At 46.3% G+C, this 21,707-nt stretch overlaps 1 protein-coding gene across 1 annotated transcript in view; it reads right to left on the minus strand.

Moving 5' to 3' along the window:
- TENM4 (teneurin transmembrane protein 4) overlaps positions 1-21,707 on the minus strand; it is a 3,098,737-nt gene that overhangs the window by 394,611 nt on the left and 2,682,419 nt on the right. The window contains exon 10 of the mRNA XM_050757454.1: positions 20,981-21,250. Within this exon, the coding sequence (XP_050613411.1) occupies positions 20,981-21,250 (270 nt within the window). The remainder of the gene's footprint in view (positions 1-20,980; positions 21,251-21,707) is intronic.

Raw genomic sequence — 21,707 nt, forward strand, 5'->3', positions numbered from 1 at the left:
ACATATTTTGCTGATTTTGCACCAAGCCATAATCCCACTGACTTTGAACTTCATGCTTCCAGGGTTACATCTGGACTTGGTCCCAAGGATGGGGATTCCTGAGCTCCCTGAACCAATGGCTGCTAATTCTAACAGCTCTCCCAACCCCATCAGATTAAAGAATGGCCTCATTAGACCAAATATATTTTTACATGCAGGGAAAATATTCAATAATTATCCTTAAATCTTTCAACACATTTCAGTTAAGCACAAAAGCAGGGCTGTGAGTTTTGGATGAATTCTACATATTTTCAAAAACAAACACAAACATAAAGAATGTCATTCCAAAGTCACAGGTTCGTGAAATTACTGCTTGGCAAGAAGGTCAGGGCACTAATAAAAACGTCTAGCAGGAAGAATCTAGCTAATCAGGTCAGAGGGATCCCTGTGCAGCAGTGCTGAGAAGGGAATAGGGTGGAGCACCTAGGAGGCGGCAGGACTGGGTAGGGAAGACGGTAGAGCCTTCAGCCAAAGGACGCAGAGGAACTGTCCTTACCCAAGGTCTGTTTTGCTAACATGTCAGTAATACATGATTTCTGTAACCTCTAGCTGTGCTGTGCTTAAGTTAGCTTGTGAGTGCTGGGCCTGAAACTATTACGGAGGAAGCACATCGTACTAAACACAGAATGGGTTCATATCCTATTACATTCCTTAAGAGCTGTGTGGCTTTGGGTAAGTCTCCTGTTTTTATGATTTTTTAGTTTTCCCATATATAAAGTAGGGGTGAATATAACATCCCAGTGATTTGAGGATTACACAGACTACTTGGGTTAAAATGGAAAACACACTTCAGCAGCATATTAGTCTGCATCCGCTAACCCCAAACACATTTGTAGCCCTGTGGCCTGATCCCATGGATGTACTCAATAAATGAATGCTGAAGTGAATAAAGTGAATAAGGCCTTGGGTTGTGTTTTTAAAGTATGTTTATTATAGAAAAGTATACATAAAACTCATCATTTTAACTATTTAAAAGCATGTAATTCAGAGGCATTTAGTACACCCAATGTTGTGCAACCCTCTTTACTACCTGGTTCTAGAACATCTTCGTCACTCCCCAGAGAAACCTCCATACCCATTAAGCAGTTGTTCTCTTTCCACATCCCCAAGTCTATGATGATTTTAGCTGAAATCAATACTTTAAAACATGGCTGGAGGATATTGCATTGGTGAGAAAGTTGGCAGGGGCTGGTCGGGCAAGAATTGATTTCCTGAGTGTCCACTGCGTGCTCCTCTCTGTGGGAGGCACAGGTAGATGCACGATCACAGCTCCACTGGGCATGTGCAACACTATGAAGGAGGTTGTGATCCGGAAATGTGAAGAAGCACAGTGGAGTTGGAAGCTGAATTAAGGGAGAGTGGTGAGAGACAGGGGCAGTGGAAGGGGCTTGGTGCAGTGAGATTGGGATTTAAGTCCGTGAGTCGACGACTAGAGGCTCAGCCCTTTCCTCTCCTACCTAGTGTGGTTTGAGGATGCTTTTAGGAGGAGAGAGACAAGGAGACATGCACCCCAACCCCGTACTGACAGGTCTGCAGTGAAGGGCCCTGGCCTGGCTGCTACTGGAGCTCAGGCTGCAGAGGAGCTCAGGCTGCAGAGAAGCCCGGCTTGGAGGCAGGCAGCCACAGACAGTTAATGAGTGATTTATTGGTGCTGCTGCGGAAGCAGCTTCTCTGGGACCTGTTCCTAATTAACAACCACCAACTGGATGATGCCTCTTTTTTTTTTTTTTTTTTTGAAATTAGAAAAAGCCCCCAAAGCCCTTCTTCCTCATCTTAGTGGGAAGAAATACTTCACCTTTGCCTGCTGGTTAATTCTAAAATACAACAGGTATTTCGCAGAAATCCCCACCCACTCCTTCACTCCAGTGCAGACACGCACAAACACACCCTCATGTGGAGTCAAACCCACACACTCTTGCTCACGTGTTCCCCACACAGTCACACATTTGTTCCTGTGCTAACGTAATTGCACTGACATTGTCACACACTCACACTCATATGCTGTCGAGTGCATCTGCACTTTGTACTTGCAGTCGCTCTTACACACGCATTCCCACACAGCCACATCTCCTGCTGTTCTAGGCAAGGCCACAGGGTCACACACGGTCTCAGGCAGGAATCTTCCCTGTGGCATCACGTCTCTGGTGAAGGGGCTGACTCACTTAGAAGGGGCCGAAGATGGTGTGTCCTGGCCCAGCCTGGTCAGCTGTGAGATGCTGTGAGCCAGGGAGATAGGACGGAGTTGTAGCCAGGCCTCAGGGGCCCAGCATGGAGAGTGGCAACTGCTCCATCATTCAGAACAAAACAGTTTCTTCTGTTGCAGTTCATGGGGCACCAAAAAACTGCAAACTTAAGACCCAGGCTTCCGAGGGGTGGGGAGTTAACAGAGCCTGTCATAGTGCCTGGCACCTAATGGGGTGTGCCTGGCATCTGTTATGGGATGAACTCTTCCCCCCCACAAAAATGACATGTTGAAGTGCTGGCCCCCAGAACTTCCAAATGTGACCTTATTTGGAAAGAGAGTTGTTGCGGATGTAATTAGTTAAGATGAGGTCATAGCAGAGGAGGGTGGGAATCTACTCCAATATGACTGGTGTTCTTATAAGACAGCAGCCACATGAAGACAGCACCATGCAGGGAGAATGAATCCATGTGACAATCCAGGCAGAGACTGGAGTGATGCAGCTGCAAGCCAGGGAATGCCAGAGATGGCGGCAAGCCACTGGAGCTAGGAAGAGGCAGGGAAGCATTCCCCTACAGGGTGCAGAGAGAGCATGGCCCTGTCCATATCATTATTTCAGACTTCCGCCCTCCAGAACCATGAGACAATGAATTTCAGTTGTTTTAAGGTACTTGGTTTGCGGCAGTTCGTGACGGCAGCCCTAGGAAATGAATACAACACCCAGTAAATATGAGTTCTATTCTCTTGTTTCTTCTTTCTGGGCCTCTGTCTAGTATTCAGAAACATGGGCTTGATGATTCATCAAGATGCGATGAGAACCCATTCTAATCTATACACATTTATGGAATTTTATGTGCCAGGCCCTGATTATACAGAGATAGATAAATCATGGCTTTGCCTAGATTGACACAGATCTGTGAAAAGGTTTCACGGTATTATCTTGAAATAATACTTAATTAAAAGTAACGGCAAAACCTGCAATTACTTTGCACCAACCTAATGTAAAGTGGACCACCGAAGAAAAATAACACCTCTGACCAAGAGACAGACTTAAAAAGGACTTTGAATTCTCCCTCCCTCCACAAAACAATGCTGGACCTCTGACAGGGACGACGAGGTCACCCATCAGTTCTACTTAAAAGGTTTCACCCCAGCTTTTGAGCTCTAGATATTGAGTTTCATGAAGACACTGTTGTGGTGGAATATACAAAGCTAATCAATAGTGGGCAGCTCTTTTTCATATTAATTAGCCAGCTGTGCAGGAATAAAAAATACATCAAGCTCACTCGTGCTCTCTGGGGATGCTCACTTTGCTGGTGCAATGACAGCAGCTCCCGGGAACCACCACTCCCTGCCAGGGCCTCGGCTTCTGTGGGCCGTGACAGTCTGTGGTCCTGGAAGTGCTCTGTCTGTGAACACACTTCGGATTTGTCTCAGAGCTCTTAGGCTCCTTGGACTGAGACCAGTCTCAGCTAACAGCTCGGCAGCCCTTCTCTTTCAGTGCTCATGTGTCAAGGGGGCCTAGGGTCGTGGGAGAATGCAGGTTTGGAGTCAGGCAGATATCTGCATTTGAATTCAGCCTTATTAGGCAGGTGGACTGAGGACTGGCACTTAATTTGTTTGAGCTCCTATTTCTGTAACTGCAAAAAAAGAAAATACCAATTTTGTAGAGATTTTAAGAGGAGAATGAAATGAGATGGTATATTTAAATAGGCTTATGTAATATCTGACCTGTAATAAGTACTAAATAATAATTATTAAATCATTATTGAATAGCACTTAATTAATATGATAGCACCTATTAAGTTATTTTCATTATTATTTTTCCTAGACACAGATTTATCATGGCCACAGGTCACTGAAAGCTCTTGAAGCCCTGTCATACCTGGTACAATTTTTCTTTTCATTTGTCTCTTGGTTTGGGATAAGAAAGCAAAAACCAGTCCCTGACAGCCAGGAGCTGGCCTGGCTCTCACAGTGAGGCGGTGGCATTCACCTGCTGAATATCAACAATTTCACATACCAACCTCAGACAAGGCAACTCTGACTAGAATGGATCAAGACAAAAATAAGGTCACTCTACAGTCATGTCTGAACTCAGACAAAAAACACAATAACATTGCTCAAACCACACAATGACCAAACACTCCCCATCCTGCCTAACATGAGTGACTGCCACCTCTTTTCCAGTGACCACTTTAACTTCACATCATTCTTCCTGCCTTCTACACAAGATTTATGAAGATATCCTGGCAGAAAATTGCCTATTCCCTGACAGTATCCTGTCTAGAGCAAAGCCCTGATCCTGGACCCCGCCCCCAAATCATGTGACACAAGGCCCAATCCTGCACATCGTTTCTAACACCCTCTACCCAGACCCTAATGGCTCTGCATCGGGTGGTGCTTCTGTGCTGCAGAGAGTTCGTGATCACGTCTTTGTTCAGCTAACTATATGTGAGTTTCTGGTAGTCTTTGGCTGGATTGTACTAACGGAGGTTTCAGTGTTACCCTGACCTAGGAGGAAGACTGATTTGGAGTAGCAACGCATCTGGGCCTTTTCTGGTCCCATCTACCAGATAAAGCCTTCTCCCTAGCCTACTTTCTCTATCAAACAGGGATCCTGACTCCACAACCTTTAAGTTGCCTCTTTTGCCATTGGAACTCCTGAAAACCACATTACAGGATGGGCAGGGGGTGAGAGGCCATTCTGGTAAGCATTCTTTTGCCTGTGGTCCCATCCCAGATCTCCCTTGGTCGCTGCTTAGAACTTCAGGGGACCTTAGGCATCGTTTCATCCTGTTGCCCAAGCAGAGCTGGATTTCTTCCGCTGATTCTCTGGCTGCTGGTTACCCAGAGGAGTTCCCAGCACTGATGTACACGTAGGTAGGTGTCTGTCTTCTGTACACCATGAGCCCCTGGGGTAGAGAACATGGCAGCTCCACTTAGCCTTCCTGCAGCCAGGCAGCAGTAGCACCTTGCCTGGCACAGATGGCTGAATGGGAGCAGCACATAGATAGTCACCGGGCAGCACAATTCCCTCCCCCAGTCCCCAGTTCATCAATACAACTATGGACCAAGTAGCACTGGCCCACTGTGAGGGTCGTTTGGACAAGGCTTTCCCCCGCCTACTCAGGATGCATCATTTCATTTTTCTCTCTACTTTCATGATCAGTACTAGCAGCGAGCTTTATCAGAATTTCTCATAAAGTTTATAATCACTCTCTAAGAGTTACTGCATGAAGGACGATGAGTAGAGAAAGAACTACAAGGCTGGCCTAAGAAGTATGTACTAGGGGGTCTGTTGGGGCCACTCACGAATCAAATAGGAAGGCAGTCCAAGAGGCAGGGGGCAAAAAGGAGTTAACATAGCAGGCCGGAGACCGCGTCCTTAGAAAGCTCTGCTTGCAAGGCTGGCCTTGGGGTGGTGCCTGAGAACCTGGCTGGTAAACAGTTGCCTAGGTCCTAAATGATAGGAGGGGCTATCTGTGCCTAGATTGTATTGTGCCTAGATTGTACCAATAATGAGTTCATGTTAAACACCTTATTTCCTTCTGGGAGTCTGGAATTTGGTACATGCTAGGCAGAGGGCACCTATGTGACTAGCCCCTGCTTAACACTTAGGGCCCTGAGTCTCTCTTGAGCTTCCATGGTAAACAGCACTTTGTAGGTGTCATCACAGCTCCTGGCTGCGGGAACAGAGCACTTCCTGCATGACTCTGCTGAGAGAAAAACTCTCGGAAGCTTTGGCCCGGCTTCCTTTGATCTTTGTCCCACGCACCTTTTCCCTTTGCTGATTTGCTTTTCTTTCCCCTTTGCTGTAACAAATATTAATTGTGAGTCCCACTCTATGCTGTGTCCTGCAAGTGCTTTTAGCGACTTGAGGGACCTTGGACACATCTGAACCCAGGCTCCAAGGCCAAAGGGCCACTATCTGTCAGGATTTAGAGCCAGGGCATGGGCTCAGGTGCCCCAGACCGGGGAGATGATGTCATGATTTATGAAATGTCAGGTGTTAAAGGGCATTGTGAGCTATTATGCACTCCCTAAATGTGAATAATAATGGCCAGGCTGCCAGAGCAGACTCTTGAAGAGCTTTTGAAATCTGGCTGGGGAAAAAATGACACAATCTTTTTTCAAAATAAAATCCATCTTTTAGCACTAGCTCTAGTGTTGAGGTTATAAATTATTGAAGGCTGTGGATGCAGGTAGAGAGAAGGGTAAATCCTTTGGGCTTAAATGGTTTCCCTCTTTTTGCTACCAGGTGAGGCTGCATGCAGAGTGAGAGATGCCTGGAGGCGCCTCACTTCTAATTGCTGTCTAACTTCTGACTTAGCCCATTTGGTTCCTATTTGAAGCACCTTCTTCTGTACTTTCACAGCCCACTTCACACCCATGAGGGCTCTTCTCTCCTCCCTCTTGCATCTTTACAAGCAGCTGGAACTGCAAACAATTTCCCTTTGTTTATACCATGCTTTGAACCTGGTTTGTTCCATACACTTATTTCCTTTTTGGAGGCACATTCAGGAAAGCAATTTGTTTTGTAGTTAAGGTACTACACAAACTAAGTACAGCAAACTCATTTAGGAGCCAGGCTGTGAGCGATGGCAGAAAGAAAATCCCTCTTCAGTGTTTGGGACGGAAAGGGTTTGGCTATTTATTTGAAGGAGAGTTTCTTCCAGAAGAAGGATCCTTCTCACAGAGCAAACTGGGAGAAAGCGGCCTGAAGAAAATCAGGCTGACTGGAGCCTTTTCACACTTGGTCCTGGTACCTAGGGAATCGTCTCTGGCAGTTAGAGCCAGGCTGACCAGCTGCCAGAGAGAGTTATGAACAGCTGTGCATGGGTGTGGAGTCAGACAGACCTGGGGTTGAATCCCATCTCTGCCATGTGCCAGCTGCATGATCTCAAGAGCACTTCCAAACAAGAATGAGGGCGATATCTACCTCAAAGCTTGTCACAAATGTTAAACAAGATATGAAAACACTTTGTAAATCATGCAGTGCAATGCATTTAACAACAGCATACACTTATATAATACTTCCTATGTGCCAGACACGATGCTAAGTGCTTTAACTTTCTTACCTCATTTAATCCTTACAACTACACTGTGAGAGAGATACCAGAATTATCCCCATTTTACAGGTGAGAAGACCGAGGCATGGAGAGATGAAGAGACCTGCCTTGTTTAACACAAGGTAACATAGCTAATAAGTGGAAGTGCTAGGATTCCAATCCAGGCAGCCTGGCTCCAGAGTATGTGCTTATAAGTTGGAGTCACCAAGTGTGTGTTTGCAGTGGCTAGTCTGATACACTGACACCTTTTTAACCTGAAAAAGAACTGGCAGTCATTCACTCAAGTAGTTCTATATTCCTGTCTCCATCAGGTAATATGATTAGGGGTAAGAGCTCTGGATTTGCATAGCCCTGGGTTAGCTATCAGCTTTGTGACTGGCTAGCTGGCAAGTTCCTTATGCTTTTGAGGCCTCAATTTCATCAGCTCTAAAATGGGAATAACAACCCCTATTTTTCTTCTTCAGCTTTCAAGTTCAGGGGTACATGTGCCAGATGTGCAGGTTGGTTACATAAATAAACGTGTGTCACGGTTAGCTATTCTTCCTGATGCTCTCCCTCCCCATTGCACCAACCTCCGACAGACCCCAGTATGTGTTCTTCCCCGCAAAGTGTCCATGTGTTCTCATCATTCAGCTCCCACTTATAAGTGAGAACATGCAGTGTCTGATTTTCCGTTTCTGCAGTTTGCTGAGAATAACGGCTTCCGGCTCCATCCATGTCCCCACAAAGGACATGATCTCATTCCTTTTTATGGCTGCATAATATTCCATGGTGTATATGTACCACATTTTCTTTATCCAGTCTAACATTGATGGACACTTAGGTTGTTCCATGTTTTTGCTATTGTAAATAGTGCTGCAATGAACATACGTGTGCATGTATCTCTATAATAGAATGATTTATATTCCTTTGGGTATATACCCAGTAATTAGATTGCTGGGTCAAATGGTATTTCTGCCTCTAGGTCTTTGAGGAATTGCCACACTGTCTTCCAAAATGGTTCAACTAATTTACACTCCCAGCAACAGTGTAAAAGCATTCCTTTTTCTCTGTAAACTTGCCAGCATCTGTTGTTTTTTGACTTCTAAGTAATAGCCACTCTGACTGGTGAGAGATGATATCTCATTGTGGTTTTGATTTGCATTTCTCTGATGATCAGTGACGGTGAGCTTTCTTTCATATGTTTGTTGGCCACATGTATGTCTTCTTTTGAGAAGTGTCTGTTCATGTCCTTTGCCCACTTTTAAATGGGGAACAACCTTTGTTTTATAGGCTGATTATGGTAATGAAATGAAGTAATACATGCACACTATCTGGTTCACTGTAACTGTATAATAGTGAGCATTGCTCCTGTAATTATTGACAGGTAGTTTATGAGTAAAAAGTAAAAAGAAATAGAGAAAGGAGCAGGGGGGATGTAGCGAGGGAGGGAGGGAGGGAGGGAAAGAGGGGGGAGGGAGGAAGGAATAAGCAGTTAACAGCAGCATCCATCACAGCTTATATACCCTTTCAGAGTCCCCTGGGGCCGCCATCTGCTGGCGCCTCAGCCAATGGCAGCACTTCAGCTGCCACTGTGGCCAGTCGGTCCATTGAATTCTGCTGCCTAGCACCCATTAACTGCTTGTCTTGCCTTCCTCCCACAGACTACTCTGGAGACATGACTGCTAAGTACAGCCTGCCTGAGAGCCTTCTCAGGAAGCATTCCTGCTTAGAGACCAGGTATGTCTCCTTGCAGCTTGTTGGGAGGCACTGGCCAGCATGGTAACCCATCACCTCTCTCTGCTTCTCATCTTTCTTTGTCTCGTGTTCCTGAGTTTACTTCTCCTAAATAAAGCATCAGCTTTTAATCTTTGCCTCAGCTCTGCTTTCTAGGAAACCCAGACTAAATCAGGTTTATTAAGACAAGAAGATAGTAATTATATACGCAAACAAACTCTTTATAAACAAAATCTGATAACCACTTGGGCACCCTCTAAAGGATCCTTAAAGTCAAAATTTGGCAGAGGCGGGACTTGAGGTTCTTGACAAGTTCATGGTTAGTTAGTTATCCAGGGCAAATGCATTATGAATGTAGGTTCCAGCCAGACCTGCAGCTTTATTTATTTAAGCTGTTAGTAATTCAAAGCTAAAGGCAATTGTAGTCTTCTCAAGAACAAGATCACTCCGGATGTCATGTCTGTTCTTACCTGAATCAGAGAAGGCATCTGTCACCTTTAACTTCTCCCTGCTTAAAATTTCCCTGCGGTACCTGTCACCTTCAGGACAAAGGCTGAACCCTTGAGCCAGCAATTCAGAACCATCCCCTGCCATGACAGAGCCCAGCTCTCCTCTCTGTCCTCATCTTTTCTTAATCTCACAGGCTTCAGCCATAATATATCTTTGCTATTTCCTAAACAGTCCCCACCAGCCAGGAGACAGACCCACGCTCTCTGACTGCTAGTCCAATGCCCCTTTGCCTCATTACTGCTGCTTCCCACCATCAGAGGAAGCCGGGCTTGTCACTTTGGGGAGAGTTTCGGGAAGGTCTGGTCATCTCTAAGGGCTCTTCCTGAAAGAGGTATTTTGTGGGGTATGGGTAATTGCTGCCTCCTGGGCTTCATGTATCAAACCCATATGAACACCTGGAGCCCCTCTTCATCCTTTGCTCCCTATGCTCCCTTCCAGACTGAAGTCAAAGGAAAGCAACCCATTACTATATGGTGCTCTGTCCATCTGCCTGGGTTGATTAGTGTGAAATTAAAGTTGTGGTAAGGATCTATGGGTTGGCAGAAGCCCAGATTTCTCTTGACATGCTAGTTTCATGTTGTGCCCATTGTTATCTGCTCTGGATTCCTCTCCAGTTGCCTTTGTGCTCAGTGGAGAGATCCAGGTGGGTCCATGAACCCAGCTTATGCCTCATCCAGCCCCTGTATCTTCCTAAGTCAGCTCTCCCTGTTTGGGGATGCTTTTCCTGCTGTCCTCACAGCCCAAAGCTACTCTACGACTTATTAATCATCCCAATGACCATTTACATAAGAGGGAGAGGGGAGAGGAGAGATGTACAGGTTCTACAAATTAGGGATTCCAGCTTTATCATTGTACAAGCTGTGTGACCTTGATTAAGTCTCTGATCCCGGAGTCAATCTTCTTTCAGCTGAATCATGAGCCCCCGCCCAGATATTTAGTCATTCTCAGAAAGGGGACCCTAGAAATACTAGGCCAACAGTTTTTGACCAAGACTATTGCATCACAAATCATGGTATTTTTGAGCTAAGGGGTCCTTGAAGGAAGGGAATTAACATTCACAAGGTCCAGCCATATTCCAGGACCATCTTTTTTTTCTTTTCGTTTTTTTTTTTTTTTTTTTGAGACAGGGTCTTGTTCTGTTGCCCAGGCTAGAGTTCAGTGGTGCAATCATAGCTCACTGTAGCCTCGATCACCCAGGCCCCTATCTCAGTCTTCTGAGTATCTGGGACTTCAGATGCACACAATCATCCTTGGCTACTTTTTGTTGTTGTTATTTTTAGTTCGAGTTATCCTCCTACCTTGGCCTCCAACGTGCTGAGATTACAGGCATGAGTCAGGGTGCTTGGTCCCCCGTTACCATCTTTTATGCTTGTTTTTCTAAAATCTATAATAATAAATATATTTTACATGACAGTCGAGTACATGTATTGTGTGTATAACTGACTGGCCGGGCACAGTGGCTCACGCCTGTGACACCAGCACTTCGGGAGGCCGAGGTGGGTGGATCATCTGAGGTCAGGAGTTTGAGACCAGCCTGGCCAATCTGGTGAAATCTTGTCTCTATTAAACAAAAAATTAGCCAGGTGTGGTGGCAGACACCTGTAATCCCAGCTACTTGGGAGGCTGAGACAGGAGGACTGCTTGAACCCAGGATGCAGAGGTTGCAGTGAGCCAAGATCACACCACTGCAGTCCAGCCCAGAAAATAAGAGCGAAACTCCATCTCAAAACAAACAAACAAACAAACAAACAAACAAAAAAACCAAAGTGGAACTGGAATAAAAATTTTATAAAATAATTCTTATCTTACTATATGCCCTACACTTTATTCTGCTTCTCTCTATTCTATTTATTATATTATTATTATTATTAATTTATTTATTTTGAGATGCAGTCTTACTCTGTTGTCTAGGCTGGGGTGCAGTGGCATGATCTTGGCTCACAGCAACTTCTGCCTCCGAGGTTCAAGTGATCCTCCCACCTCAGCTTCCTGAGTAGCTGGGACTACAGGCATGTACCACCACACCCAGCTAATTTTTGTATTTTATTTTTAGTACAGTCGGGGTTTTACCATGCTGGCCAGGCTGGTCTTGAACTCCTGACCACAAGTGATCTGCCCATCTCGGCCTCCCAAAGTGCTGGGATTACAGGTGTGAGCCACAGAGCCCAGCCTATTTAATATTATTGTAAATGGTGCTGAGCTATAACATTTATTTCGTGACTGGTTGACCCAGAGTTTCGAAAACACTGTCCTGCTCTTTCACATGCATGATCACCTTCCACCCTTATTACAACCTTAGGAGGTAGACATTCATTCATTCCCAGGTTGCAGATGAAGAAACTGAGTTTCTCCATTTCTTCATCTCAGTGAGATTTAGTAATTTGCACAAAATCGCCCAATTCCTAAGTAGCTGAGTTGGGATTCCAAGTTTGACTCCAAAGCCTATCCTCCTTCCAAGTTATTTCACTGTCTGAGATTCCACTGACCTTTTTTGGCTGATGGGGAAACTACAATAATGCTCAGAGAGAAGTGACTAGGTCAAAGTCACACTAGGACTGGTGACAAAGCCTAAAATTGAAACCAAATTCATCTCTAGACTCCACACATCTGGCACTGGAACAAGGCTCCCATAGGCCGGAAGCTTCTTTCCCAATGTTGGTTATTCTCTTTCTTCCCTGAAGTCATCCTGGGTCAGATGAAGTTCAAGCAGCCTCAGAAACCACTCTCCTTGGACAAAGCAGAGCTTACTGACAGGGAAAAATGCTTCTGAAATATCTTTCGTCAGGAAGTTTGTCATCATGCACATCATTGCCTCCACTGGAATTGAAAGTTGTGTTGTCTCAAATTAAAAACAAAACTCTCATTTGCTGCACCTCTCTGCACACTCAGCGGGTCTCAACTGAGTTTCAGGAATGCAATCTGTCTTAATTTAGCATGGCTCTGAGCCTTCATTTTCCTCCCTTTCCCTTTCAGAAGCAAGGTGCTGTTGTGTTAGTATGTGCTGCCACCAGGGAGAGTCACAGAGCTTGCCAGTGGGAAGTGGTTATAGGGTGCAGTTAATCTGGGCCAGGACTTCTTAAAGGGACTCCTAAGAACAACAAAGCTAGTAGCCGTCAGGTGTTGGCTCCCAGATCACAGGCAATTCCAGCCAATGTGGTGCTATGCAGAGGAGGCCCCAGGTCAAACTTCACTAAGGCAGCTTGAGGCAACCAAGCAGAAGGTAGGACTAAAATTATGGCTTAAAGGGAAGCTGAGATTGTATGAAAAAATGATGGTTCCCAAGAGTCTTATGTGGAAGATAAGGCAAGGCTAGGTGAGGGAGGCAGGCAGCAAGGTCAGAAACCAAGATGATCGGCAGCAGGATGGAGCGTGGTGGGAGGAGTGGGCAAGGGATGTGGCTCATCACCAAAGCCGTGGACTGAGAACAAGAAAGCACCGGGTGTGGCATGGGACAGGCCATGGCTAAAGGACCCTGAACTGGGCCAAGGTAGCAGTGAGGCTGGGAGAGGGATCAGGGGCGAGCCCCTCTTCCTTACAGTACTGGCAAGTCATTTTGGTCACAGAATATAAGAGTACTGAAGTCATCCTCAATGCTAACAAGATGGTGGGGAGCAGCAGGGAAGAGAAAGTTCTATCCACTTCCACAGGTACAGGTACTACCCTCACTGCCGCACCTCAGTGAACTACATCCCTTGCCCATTCCTCACCTATGGCTCACTCTGACCTGAGCACCTGTTGTTTCTCTCCTGCATGACTGCAATAGCTGCCTACTTCTGCCTACTTCAGCCTTTGCCTGTGAGTCTACTCTCAACACAGCTTCTAGAATGATCCTGTTCAAGTATTAGTCAGACCTCATCACTTCTCCATTAAGAACCCTCCGTGGCTCCCCGGCACTGGCCTGCACACACCCCTATCCCCTCCCCTCTTTGGCCTCCTCTACCATCTAGCCACTCTGGCTTCCTTGCTGCTTTTCAAACTAGCCACACACAAGCTTCTGCCTCAAGGCCTTAGCACCTGCCTTCCCTCTGCCAAGATTGCTTTTCTTCCAGATATCTTCACAGCCTGCTTTCTCACCTATCGCAAGGCTTTGTTCAAATGTCACCTTCTCTGTGAAGCTTTCTCTGGCCACCGTTTTACAACTGCACCTCCCTTCCCCACTGCCCAGACACACCCTGGGACTCACTGTCCCCCTTTCTGTAACAACTATTATAGAGAAACATTCTATGTTATTTATTTTTTACCTTGTTCATCATCAATTTTCCCACTAGAATGTAATCTCCATGAGAGGGGGCAGTTTTGTCTGCTTTGATCATTGCTGGAACCCCAGTATCTAAAACAGTGCCTGGTACATAGTAGGTACTCAACAAATAGTTGTGGAACGACAGACAATCCAACTAACTTGCAAACCTTACCTCCCAGTACACTCTGCCCCAGTATTCCCAGGTGCATTCGCTTATGTTCTAGCCTCATGTGACACACCTTCTACTGGTTTACCCCCAAGTTTTGCCCACAAAGAATGCCCCCTCTTAACCCTCTTTGCCTGTTACAGTCCTTTCCAGCCCTCAAAACCTAGGGACCAGCACTGCTTCCATAAAGCTCTCTCAGATACCCTCTGATGGGATATTTCTCTTAACCCTCTAAAACATGTACTTCAAATGTCATTTCTCTAGCATGTCATAATTTCAGAGTAGCCCAGTATGATCTCTGGGTCCTGATTACTTCTAATAGTTTATGGGTTCCCTTTCTTTTCTGGAAGTTTCTAATATTGACAAAGAAGTTTATATTCTGGATATAGCTAGAATCATCTCCTAGACCTCATATATTTTTTGGGTTGAGCTAACATAAACATGTCTCTATAAAAAAAAAAGACTGTAGAACATGGTGGTCGAGAAGGATAATGGGCCGGGTGCGGTGGCTTACACCTGTAATCCCAGCACTTTGGGAGGCTGAGGCGGGTGGATCACGAGATCAGGAGATCAAGACTATCCTGGCTAACACAGTGAAACCCCGTCTCTACTAAAAATACAAAAAAACTAGCCAGGCGTGGTGGCAGGTGCCTGTAGTCCCAGCTACTTGGGAGGTTGAGGCAGGAGAATGGTGTGAACCCAGGAGGCAGAGCTTGTAGTGAGCCGAGATTGCACCGCTGCACTCCAGCCTGGGCAACAGAGCAAGACTCCGTCTCAAAAAAAAAAAAAAAAAAAAAAAAAAAAAAAAAAAAAAAAGAAAAAGAAAAGAAGGATAATGGACACTGTAGTGGGATGGATCAGGATTCACACCCTGGCTCTGACATTTACTAGCTGTGCACCCTTCAGTGAGATACCTAACTGCTCTAAATCTCTGTGTCCTTGGTTAGAAAATGAGGGAAGGTTAAGAGTTGGTGGGCTTGTTGTCTCCAAGGTTCTTTCTAGCTCACAGATTCTGAGAGGCTCAGAGGCTCTGCCTCTACCAGGCTCTCCTCAATCCTCTTGGGAGCCTGGGGGCTTCCAGCACGCACAAGGTTTACGTGGATAGCTCTGTCTGGTAGGACACTCTAATTCCCTGAAAGCATGGAGCCCCTCTGCATTCCTGAGAGGGCTGTGCACTGGCTCCCAAAGCAGAAGAGTAATCAAATGTGGGGCCCAATTCCTACCCTAGTGGATGGGATCTAACTTCCCATCCTAGAAGATGGTGTCCCATTGTACAATGGGTTGGGTTGCTGCAGTACTTTGACCACTCTGGAACTTAACGATAGATATTCTTATATATTTTTAAAACCAAGTCTCATGGGTATGGGGCCAAGGAGAGCAGAGGATAAATGGAGTTAATTGGTAATGAGTTCCTTTCTCACTGTACTTTGGAGATGCTCACCTAATCTACTGACTCTGAATGAGCAATTTGGCTGCCTAATTAGGTTAACCAATAATTTCCCTTTTGACACCAGGCTGCTTGATAATTTGGGGCAGGGGTAACTGTGATTCTGCTTCATTGTTTCCTTTCAAAGTAGATTTCTTAATTTGCCTCTGGGATTAAATCACGAGTACATTCTTACTGTTCCCCAGACCCACCATGCTTCTGCATGCCTCCAAGCCTTGGCTCATGCAGTTGTCTCTATTGGGAATGCTTCTCTCAGATCCCTTAGACTCAGTGAAATCCTACTAGGCTTTCAAGCCCCATGCATAACATGAGTGGAATGAAGGAATGAGCCTTTGCACCCTCAGGGCAAAATGAACTGCTCCTTTATTGTCATCATCCAGCTCTTTAAAAAATTAATATTAACAACTCCCGTGAATTAAGGCCCAACACAGACCAGACGCTTCACAAATGCTGTAGTACAGACTCACAGCAACACTTCAAGGAAGGAAGATGGCATGCTGTGTTTGCATTTTTTGTATTATGTGAAAAATACATAACAGTTGATCTTTTTAATCATTTTAAGGACTAGAGTTCAGTGGCATTAGTGTAGTCACACGGTTGTGCATCCATTACTTTTATGTATCTCTGAACTTTTTCATTATCCCAAACTGAAAATGTGTACCCATTAAACAGTAACTCCCCAACATCTCTTCTTACTCCCTGGTAACCACTGACATGCTCTTTTTAAAATGACAAAACTGTGGCTCCAAGAGGTGAAATGACTTGCCCAAGTTCTCAGAGCTGGGACTGGTACAACCAGGACTTGAGGCCAGGTCTCCTCATTGGACTCTGAAACTAGCATTCTTTCCCCACTCTGCAACACTGCCTGCTGCACCTCTGTTAAAGAGCTGCAAGGTGCTCGTAGCCCTGCCTCCCTCACTGGTCATCTAGAGTCCACATCCTTGAATAACGCTGCACACTGAAGCTCAGCATAGCTGTGGGACGAATTACAGAATGAATTCACAAAAGACAGCGTCAGCTTGACCCAGTGCTTGGGAGTGAAGCTCGAATTGCAACCTCTGCTTTCTAAAACACATCTATTGCATACCGACTGTGTTCCTGACATGCCAGCTTCTCACTGCCCCCCAAGCCTGTTGGCCCCTCACAGCAGGAGAGGAGAGGCCTGAGGGCTGGCTCTGCCTGAAGGCCCTGAGTAGGAAGATTTGTGTTTACATTACCCAGTCAATTCTGTATTTATTTTAGATATTAAGCAGTGACATAAAAGCTGCTGACATTAACCTTCAGGGGCAGAAATTGTCTTTAATGGACCCCATAAAAGTTATTATTGATGGCAGCTGCATGCAGCATCACTGTGACCTCAGCAAAAGCCTCCACCGCTATCAATACTGTTGACAATTACTATTGACTAATGCAAGGCCTGGTGTGGAGGCAGAGTAAATGTTCTTGTGGCTGGAGGTTGCTGGGGTTATGCTTCACATTTCACATTTATCTGGTAAGGATCTCTGAGAACTTGGTTGCACATTTTTGGTGGCCTCAACTGATAGCTGAGGACACCTGCAGACTCAAATGGAGGCAGGCAAAGGGCTCAGACTATAGAGATGGCTCAGGCCATCAAAGAGACCAGACTTCAAATCTAAGCTCTGCCAACTTGGTGACTTGCTGGCTGTTGTGTCTCGGTTTGGAGCCTCAGGTTTCCCATTCGGCAAATGGGAATGCCACTGAGTTGCCAGGGGGATTAAGGCAATTGCTCACGTGCAGTGGTAAGCACAGTTGCTGGCTTTGCTCTAACCCTGAGAAGTGACCACACTGTGATGTGTTGACTGACAGGTCCAGTGGAACTGAGCCCTGTTCTGATGGTGAGATCTGAGTTCCCATCACAAGAAAAGGAGAGCACTGGCTGGGGCCAGGGGTTTGATGAGGTCAGGCGGAACTACAGAAAGATGGGAGAGGGGGAAGGTAAAAGAAAAGGGAGAGAGAAGGTGAAAGGAACCAAGACTTTTGTAGTAGAGCCTGGCTCTAGCTCAACTAGATATGTGGCCCTGTGCACAGCCTTTAATCTCTCTGTGCCTCAGTTTCCTCAGCTATAAGTTGGGGAGATAATAGTGTAAGAGGAACATGAACCTAATCAGTGAATAAAAGGGAGTCATTCCCATGATTGCTGTCATTATTTAGATCTGAGTACTGCATAACAAAGCTGTTAACGTAACTTCCCAACCGGGAGCAAGTAGACAGCCTTTGGGCACCTAGGGGGAATCTAGGTTCAGGGAGTCCAGGCTTGGAAGGGATGTGGGAAACAGAAGCCCTTCATTAGATTCATCTGCCTACCTCCTCTGCCCACCCGTCTACCCTGAGTACAGTGAGGCTTTGAGTTCTGTGGCCAGTGTGGAAAGGTATGATCATAAAGAGATGACGACATGGCCAGGGGAGCAGGCAGCCATTCCTCCGTCCCATTATCAAAGGCTGAAACTCTTCAGGCTTAGTGAATATGTCATTATCACCCAACAGAGGCTTAATTCAGCTGTAATTCAGCTCTCAGGGAATATACAATAATATGGGCAGTGTGCACCTCTTTCTGTCATGACTTTATGGAAAATGATCATTTGTCACTATGGCAAGAAGGCTTCAAAAGAAAAAATAACCCAAGTGTCTTGCTACAGAGGGAATTCACTATAACTAGGGCTATAAGAGTAGATTTTAGAGTCATATAGGCTTGAGTTCCAATCTCATTTTGCTAGTTGTGTGTCCTATGCAGGTTTCTTAACTTTTCTGGGCTGCGGTTTCCTTACTGTGTGCAACAATGGGGATAATGAAACCTTCTTCAAAGGGTTGTAGGGGGAGTAAATGAGATAATACAGCTAAAGCAGTTAGCACTGTGCTTAGGTTCAGGTAATTGGCAGCAACTTTTTTTTTTTTTTTTTTTTTTTTAGACAGAGTCTAGCTCTGTTGCCCAGGCTGGAGTGCAGTGGTGCAATCTTGGCTCACGGCAACCTCTGCCTCTAGGGTTCCAGTGATTCTCCTGCCTTAAGCTCCTGAGTAGCTGGGATTACAGGTGTGCATCACCATGACACACGCCTCAAGCGATCCATCCACCCCAGCCTCTGAAAGTGCTGGGATTACAGGCTTGAACCACCACGCCCAACCACACAACTATTAAGTATTAATGCTGTTATTATTATCATTTTCCTCTCTCATACCTTCATCTTGTGCATGCACTTAGAATCCAAGAATTCTGCATCTAGAACGGCCTACAGGTCATTTAGCTCAGCTAGACCCAAAAATTGTTTATTAGAATACTGGTCCCACCAGATGCTCTGAGAATAAAAGAGTTCTGTGGTCAAATCGATTTGGGGAATGCTGCATACATCCCCCCTTGGTAATTTATCCATTAGCATGCACATTAACATCTGAAAAACTCTAAGAAGTCCTGGAGTAAAGAAACTGGTTTAAGTTTGTTTGATTCAGTGTTTCCTACATTATTTGACCACAGAACAGCCCCCTACCCCATCTAAGAACTAACATTCTCAGATCAAGGAATGCTAATTTCATTTAAACTATTTATTTTATAGATGAGGAAACTGAGTCCCAAGAAAGGATACAATTTACCCAATGCCACACCCTAGACCAGTACCAGAACTGAGGCTCCCTTCCTGCTGCGGTGTGGTGGCACATACCCTATTCTCTTTGTGCCAGGCCCTGCACTGCCCTTCAATTTAATGTTCAAGTTCAGTGTGTGGTGGGGGTGGGGAGAGGCAGGGCTGCTGGCTGGGTATGGCCTTGGGAAGGTGGGTGAGGGAGTGTGGGTGCTTTCCCACCAGAGAAAGGGAAACTCCTCTGGTACTGAGGTCATTAGCCCCTTCACAGGGCTGACTGGGGACCAAGGGAGAGTGACACTGCCAAGCCAGTACCCAGTACCCAAGCCATTGCCACCCTCCCACGTAGACAAGTATGCAGGCTCCCTAGGCGAACACGTGAGTCCTCTGGGAGGGGTGGCAGGATGCACCTTTGGAACTCTGCTGCATGGGACTCTGGACCCTAAGGGGATACATTTCCCCACCTGACCCTGACCGTGCGTGGTCTCCTGCCCATCCCCAATCTGGGGATCCATCTTGGTCTTACACCACTCAGCTGGAGCCTCCTCTTCAGAGACTAACCCCTCTAAGCCTCATCTCTGACCTGTTCCCGCCCTGATCCAGGGGAATCCGGGGCAGGAATCACGAGGATCTACATTTGAAGCTAGAAGCCAGCAGGGGGCACTGGGCTAGGTGCTTCCTATTCTATTAATAATTCAGACTGCCCTCCCCTACCCCTTTGCCAGCTCTGGTATGGAAGCACCAGCGGACCTCCTCCTCACTGGGTTTCCCAGAAACAGCCCTCCAGGTGCTGGGGCTGTTCCTGGGCTCTGCCACTCTTTCCTTTGCAGCCAGGCCTCAGCAGGACCCACCTTGGTGCTGACCTGGCTCAGCAAAGCTGCTCAGGGGCTGGTAAGGCATGAAATACACAGAAGGGGAGATTCCCCCCGGGAGCTAGTCTCCACGCAGGACCACGTTAGACTCAGAGCCCCTCAGAATTCTGCCAGCAAGGTCCCAAGGGAGAAAGAGGAAAACACTGAAACTGGGCCCCCTTTCCTCCACCACGAAAAGGAGGCGTGTGAACCAGGTGCCATCTTTTCCTCCCACAGCCTCTCTCAGGCCTTGGGAAGGAGCCTCAGGGAGGAGAGTGGAATAAGGAGTGTGCAGCTGGCACTTCCTGGGATCGGGGGAAGCTGCAGCAAAGCCTCAAGTTTTAATTGTTAAAGTTTTTTTTTTTTTGTCTTTTCACTTTCTTTTTATTTTTAATAGACAGATAATAATTATATATATTTATAGGGTACGATATGATATTTTGATACATAAATATATTGTGGAACGATTAACTAAAGTTAATTAACATATTCCTCATCTCACATACTTATTTTTTTGTGGTGAGAATATTTAAAAATCTACTCTTTTAGCAACTCTGAAATATATAATGCATTATTATTAACTATAGTCACCATGCTGTGCAATAGATTTCAAAAACTTATTTCTCCTAACTGAAACTCTGTACCCTTTGACAACATCTCCCCTAAACCTCAAGTTTTAAGTTATCCCCAAATGACACTTTTTGTTTGGAAGTCATCCTCTGAACAACATAAGATGCTGATGTGGGACAGCGTTCCTGGAGGTTGCCCAGGACTGCTGAGCACCTGGAGCTAGAGATGGAACGCGCAGGATTCAGGCAGGACCAGGCCTTGCTGATTTGGTAGAGGACAAACTATGGGGAATCTGTTACCACTGCCCCATGCCCTTTCTTCTCCCCTGCACACAGGCACCTTATAAGCAATGACCCAGAGCTTTATGCGCCTCCCTAATCTGGAAGGAAAGAGCAGCGACCCAGTCTCTGGCATGTCACTCATGGGTGGGCATTTCACATGACTCTGCAAGAGACTCTGACTTTTGATCCCTGAGAGTAAAGCAATTTTTCACCAACTTCACCAGAGCCCCAGGCAATGGAGCAGGAAATCAATATTGTAAATAAAACCCCAGCTCCACCACCCAGGCACCCGGCACAGACCAAACCAGCCACTTACCAGTCTCAGTGTTTTCGTGCTCGGTGTCGGTGAGCGTGAGGTTGGAGTTGGCCCGGCTGGACAGGCAGGAGCTGCGCCCTGACCGTGTGCTCCGGCCCCACAGCCGCACGGGGTGCTCAGGGGACAGCACCGTGTCAGCCTCCATGTCAGCATCAGAGCTGGCCCCCATGGAGTAGCCGCAGTGGGGGAGGCCAATGTCTGTCCGGTACAGGGTCCCGTGAGGGGACGTTACTTCTCCCAGCCCCAGCTCCCGCAGGGTGAAGTTGGCACCTGGGAGGAAACACAGGTGAGCTTGGTTAGGGCACTGAGAAGAGGTCTGCCTCTGCCTCTGCCTGAAGCCGGGCCTTCCCACCCCAGGACTCACTGCCGTTCTTTGAACTTGCTGTGGCATTCTATGCCCACGCCTTTGCTCAAGTGATTGCCTCTGCCTGGAGGGCTTTTTCTGCCCCCTCTTCACCAGCCTGAACCCTCCATTTCCTTTAAGCCTCAACTCAAATTGCGCCTGCTCTGTGAAGTCTACCTCAATACCAACACCTGTGCAGAATTCATGGTCACTTTTTCCAGGCTCCTTCCGGAGTCCTTGGGCCTGGTCGTACTGCACAGTAGAGTTGTTTCAGGGTCTACCCTCTGCTGAAGGTGACCTCAGCAAGCGCAGGCACCATGTTTTGCTTATGCTTATTCTTAAATCTCTGTTCCTAGAACAAAATACAGTACTCAGAAGCGGCTC

Source organism: Macaca thibetana, chromosome 14 (genome assembly GCF_024542745.1).
Source record: "Macaca thibetana thibetana isolate TM-01 chromosome 14, ASM2454274v1, whole genome shotgun sequence".
In the NCBI taxonomy this organism is placed as follows: domain Eukaryota; kingdom Metazoa; phylum Chordata; class Mammalia; order Primates; family Cercopithecidae; genus Macaca; species Macaca thibetana.